At 52.9% G+C, this 5,848-nt stretch overlaps 1 protein-coding gene across 1 annotated transcript; it reads right to left on the bottom strand.

The window, feature by feature from the left end:
- Positions 1–1,776: 1,776 nt before the first annotated feature.
- LOC149809709 (B-type cell cycle switch protein ccs52A-like) lies at positions 1,777–5,565 on the bottom strand. The gene is made up of 5 exons (XM_089994671.1): positions 5,258–5,565; positions 4,195–4,564; positions 3,508–3,770; positions 2,539–2,818; positions 1,777–2,064 (listed from the first exon to the last, which is right to left on the bottom strand). The coding sequence occupies exons 1-5, from the start codon at positions 5,563–5,565 to the stop codon at positions 1,777–1,779; spliced, it is 1,509 nt and encodes a 502-aa protein (XP_089850797.1).
- Between the last annotated feature and the right edge of the window lie 283 nt (positions 5,566–5,848).

Here is a 5,848-nt window from a genome sequence, read left to right as displayed (position 1 = left end):
ATGGGGGACAACGAGGCAGCACTTAGCCTCACCAGAAATCAAATGACAACCCCTCGCAGTAAGCACATAGACATTGTCCATCATTTTGCACGAGAGCGTGTAGCCTCAGGAGAGATTGCATTCGAGCGCTTGCCTTCTGTCAAGAACGTAGCAGATATTCTTACCAAGCCCCTGCCTAGGGACTTGTTTCTGAGTCATGTAGCAGGCTTAGGTTTGCGCCCGCTACCTTAGGATTTTGCTCTGTCTTGTGTTGATGCCCTGTTTTTACCATCAGCCATGGCTGCATGAGGGGGATGTTGCACTACGGTGTACCTCGCATCCAGTCATAGCTGATGGCGAATTGTGCACAACGTTGCGCTAGGGCTTTCACGTCATCTGCGAAAGCCCGCCTGTTTGCACTTGCGAGATATGCGCACTTCGCTGCGCACTTCATCTCGTTGAGTACGGCACCTAGGTCTTTCTCTTTGCGTATATAGTTGTGGCCCAGACGGGCACATGTCAAGTCTCCAGAGTATCGTCAATAGCGAGTTGCCCCTGGTGGTGTGACACATGGACTGTTCAACGGTGTGAAACATTGACAGTACCATTGTTGGGTATGACGAGTGACTCATCTGGTAAACAGAGACATTGACAGGTGCAAAGCTTAGGGCTTCTCTGCATCCATTGGATGCGACGACACGGGAAAGAGAGGTGTTTCCCCATGCTCTCCTCTGCCATCATGGACGACACTGGAGTGGTTCCCAGTTGCCTGGTGATGATAGGCTGACCCTGGAGTTGTCGGTTGCCACATGCAGCAGCTCAGGACGTAGGAAGCACACTCACTGTCGGGACCTTGATGATGACGTCGTTTCTTTTACCACACTACCGCATCCATGATGAGAAAGCGTTACCTTTTTGTCTAGATTCATCGCTACTATCTGGTGACTGACTCCGCCTCAACTCACAACAAACCATCAGGCCCAGGCAGGTGCACAACATGCTCGTTACAAGGAGATGTATTCTGAAACTTAGCCACGATACAGATGAAAGCACACCGCCTGTATCCAAAATGCATCAATTGAGTGTGGCTTAATTCAAGGCATGCACATGTCCGTCCGCCGAAGTACTACACAACGGCAGAAAGGAGGTGCCCGGCAAGGAGCGCCTCATGCAAAAAAAGGAGCACAACCTGGCGCCAAAACGGCATATTGCGGACTATCTCCAGGATACCGGTACAAGGTCTTCATACAGATAGCAACTCCTTGGGACACCATCGCTATAGGGGTATTCCATCAACACATTTGTTTCATCTCCACGCATGCACAAGCCGATAAGACAGCGTGCCCAAAACTTGCAGCACAATTTCTGCAAAGCACTGGAAGATCGGAGTGAAACAGCATGTATACACAATCGGAGATAGGCTCTGCGATGCTGCGCAAGCAGACCAATGCCTATCTGCAGTTCCAACGATGACTCGGTGCCTTTCCGGGCCATGACTCGGACGCAGCCGAGCTTGACGCTGGCTCATTGATAGCAAACAAGGTGATTGTGGACCATGATGGTGAACTCGGAAAGCACACTGACTGCTGTCTTCCTAGCAGCTGAAGGGTCGACGGGAGAGAAAGGCCGGACAAGGTTGGGAGAGCGACCCTAACTCGGGGGGGGGGGGGGCAGGACAATGCCATGACACCTTGTGGGGCTCAGAAGCTCACTTGCATTGCAAGCTTGCCTCACCTTGCATTCGTATCCGCGTCAATTCATGCACGCTGAGAGTGGCAGCCCAGCAAAGCAAGCAGCTCAGCGGATGTGAGTTCGCATCATCGTGTTCACCGAGGTCGCGTTGTTGGCGGTGTGGGCCTTGGGGCCGGGGAAAACATTCCAAAAGCGAAGCGTCTCGTCACCGGCGCCCGTGACGATGGTCTGGCCGTCCGGAGACATTGCGAGGTATAACACACGCAGCGTATGGCCTGTGAGCGTGGCCAGCTTGCTCATCGTCGGGTACTTCCACACGATGATCTGGTTCTGGGAGTAGCCATGCGTCGACACAATCTCGTTGACGTTCTTGGACCAGGCCAAATTGCAGACCTGCATGGCGTGCGGGGGTTTGAGCAAAGCCCTAGAAAACGACTGTGACGAGGCTAGCTTTTAGAGAACAATCGGCGTCATGATGTCGGATGGTATGTGCAAGTTGCTTGGGCGAATGTGGCCGTTGCCAGGGTGCAGAAGCCAAAGGAGGTGCATGCAGCGAACACAGTTCCTCGCACAGTTTGTTGAAACAGGTTGTGAACAAGCAAGCTTGGCATCCCTGGTCCTCGCGACCATCTCAGCGCTCCCGTCAGACAGTACGATTCACGGGGCCATGCCTGAAAACACGTGGCGTTTGGTGAATCTTGCTACAACACTGCCACATCCACATGGACATGTACCTTGTTACAACACTACCGCATCCACATGGACATTGGCAACTCCAACAACTACTTGGGAATCATGCTGACACAAATGGGGTTTGACACACAATCTAGCAAAGCACTGTGCATTGGAGTGTCTCTGGGAGCGTGCCTGCGAGCCAGTGTCGACACTCTGGAGCTTTTGGCTGGTGGCAGTGTTCCAGAATCGAATGCATCGGTCCGCGGTGCCGCCACCCGAGGCCAGCAGACCGTGTTGGTGGGGCGACCAGGCAATGGCTTTGACGGCTGCCGTATGCTCCCCAAACTTCATGATTGGCTGAGGATTGTGTAACCCCCAAATGCAAAGCTGGTTGTCATTCCCACCCGAGGCCAGCTGCCGATCGTCTGGTGACCACTTGAGGCCGCAGACTTCTGAGCGGTGTGCGGCGCACCTAAACACAGTTGGTCACTCGTCCCTGAGTCACGAGTGCGCCCCTGTCCGGATAGCTCTGGATTGCTGTGTTTGTCCAATTCCCCCGTCTGGGAGCGTTTGATGCCTTGCACATTGTTGGTTTCAGCAACATGAATGCATCTCATTGCATGTGCTGCCTATTGAGGTTTCGACTGATTCCAGAATAACTAGTCAAAGTCGAGTCAAAGAAGCCACTTTTCATCACATGAAACTTTGTGTCTTGCAAGATGCAACAAACAAAGTGAACTCGATCCGACCTGGAGCATCATGTCATGCACGTACATGGCGTACGTGCATGATGCGAGCAGACATACAAGCGTCGCCGCCTCATCCATGCAGGTATATGGAGGATGGGGCAGCATTACTGGATGTGATAGGATGAGCATGATTGAAAGAGAGCCCTTGCTTGACTGAAATATGATTGTCTGAGTATCATGTGTCTTTTTACAACACTGCGGCACTCACATGGACATTGGCAGCTCCAAAGATCCCTTGGGTATGCCCTCGGCAATTTGATTGATCTCAATCCTTGAGAGATGGGCGAGGCTATACGAAAGCGTGCATTGGCCACTCATTTGTAAGATCAGCAATGGAATCAACATCATGCTCATCAGCATGCCTGGTGTGAAAGATATACTCGTTTGAACAGGCTAGAGGTGCGCGGCGCACTTTTGGACAAATGCATCCTCCACACGGACGTCTCGCTGCAAGACAAATTTGTCGCGGGATCCGGTTGACAGGAGGTGTGAGTTCCAAGCCATCGTCCCCACACGCTGCCTATGCCCGCTCATCGAGCGAATTTGCTTGAGCTTCGAGACATCAAAGATGCGTGTGTCCCCGTGTGATGTGCCCACTGACAAGTACGTCCCCCGCTGGCTCCACGCAACGGAACACACCATGTCGTTGGGTGAGAGGTCGACAAGCTTCGTGACCTGCTCGGCAAATGACACAGGTCATGCTCATTCGCTCTGCCGTCTCGAACAAAGATGGTGCAGGTTCATCATTCACGTGATAATGTGAATGAAAAGTCACTAGGACGTTGAACAAAGGATACACAGGGAGACATGGGGAATCCGGAACAGAAAGAATACGCTTGGACACGAAGTGAGATGACAGCAAAAGGACTCTGTTCTGCCATTCTCTTGCTTTGAAGCGAGATACCCCTGTACAGCCATTTCGGGTATGCGCTTGTGTACGCTGGAGACATTGACACGACTCCGTCCTTGCATTGAGAAGAAAAAATCCTACGCTTCTTCCTGGCGGTGCAAATGCAAAGGGCAATCTGCAAAGAGACATCGCTGCAACAGTCCCCTGCGCCCCCGACCCACAAACAGCACACAGAGACATCGAGCTCACCTTGCATGTACAGGCGCTCCAAAGGTAGACGCAGTACCCGAGGCCAACTGCGAGGACGTTTTGGCTGCTCCAGTCCACTAGGTTGAGGTAAAAGTCGTCCTGCAGCGCTGGGGCATCGAGGACCTTGAAAGGGCCGCGCGGTATCTTCCGGGGCGTTCTGCGCGGAGAAGCGACCGGAGAGCCCGGCATCACGGCCTCAGCGAGCACCGGGGACATGTTGAAGGGGGACTGAGGGGCCGACCCGGCTGCGGGGGAACGCTTGTCACCGGAGATGAAGCGAAACATCTTGTGCCCTGGCGCAATTGGCGAGCGAAGGGCCTCGCTTGCGAGCGACGGCTTGTCTGCGGGTAACGAGCTCGGGGAGCTGCATCTGCACAAGGGGGGCAGGTCGGTGTTTCACTTACGTTGGAAGGTACAGCGCGCAGAGATTTGCTCTGCATGTTCCCAGACACTTCTTGGAGTTGCCAAAAGTTCATGTGGATGCGGTTGTGTTGTACAAATATACATCATTACATCACATTGGTCATGGCAGGAAATTGACAACAGAAATCAAAATATACATCATCATCATGTGCAGATTGCATACTGAGCTTTACTTGCATGACACTCCCTTATGCAGACGTGAGGCTCCACACAAACTTCCGAGTTGCAAATGTTGAGTTTACGATGTCCATGTGGACGCGGTCGTGACAAACACATCACATCACACAGCCTGCCAATTGCAACACACTCACTGGCCACTGTGACTACACTGGCCATCGAACCGAGGAATCAGGAGGCGGCTGTCACTGAGTCAGTGCATTGGCAAACAAGCTACCAAATGAAGGACTCGTTTCATAGAGATATGCCATCTAATAGTTCACAAAAATCAACAGCAAGCAGGTCGCATTTGAAAGAGCTGAAGCTGAGCCCCTGTGCGGTGGACAGCGTTGGACACGTTGGACACTGTAGTTACTTCAAGTTTGGACTTGCAAGTGCTGCCAAAGCAGACGTGTAAGTGTGATTGGGCATGGTCATACTCACGGTATGTGGCGATCATGTCCGAGGCAGGAGCATGTCGCACCCGAGCAACGTCTGTTTCAGCAGGTTCCGGTAAGCCGGGTTAGCGTCGTCTCGGTCCACTTGTGATGGAGATTCGGATGCAGCCAGTTCCCGATCAAGCATCGAAAATCCCAACCGGGCACTGGTTGCGCGGCTTGGTATGAAGCGATCCGAGTAAACTATGCTGCGCCTCGGCGACTGGAAGACGGCCGACGGAGACTCAAGAGACTTCCGCAACGTATCCACGCGCGGTGACGCCGTGGGCGTCTTAGGCTCAGGCAACGACGAGGCGTTGAGGGAATTATGCTGCAAATCGTTGCTGGCGACCATCGCGACCGATCCGATTCGAGCTGGAATGTGCTCAGGTCGACAGTGTGCAAACACTTCTACGCGACTTGCCCCGATACCATTAAGCTGTACCCTTCAACTATCAAAGAGTACATGCAGTTGCCGGCTGTCATTGTGTTTGTCAAGCGGTACCTGCACAGCGCGCGACTCGAGGTGAGCCCATGCGCCGGGCACTTTGGATCGAAAAAAGCGGCACCTCGGACCAGGAAACTCAGGTCACTATAGGAAAATTGATACACAATACTTAGGAAAGAATCGGCTGCCG

The sequence above is a fragment of the Nuphar pumila genome, unplaced genomic scaffold (assembly GCF_984573655.1).
Source record: "Nuphar pumila unplaced genomic scaffold, dmNupPumi1.hap1.1 HAP1_SCAFFOLD_873, whole genome shotgun sequence".
Lineage (NCBI taxonomy): Eukaryota > Viridiplantae > Streptophyta > Magnoliopsida > Nymphaeales > Nymphaeaceae > Nuphar > Nuphar pumila.
This window is presented reverse-complemented; position numbering and strand designations above follow the sequence as displayed.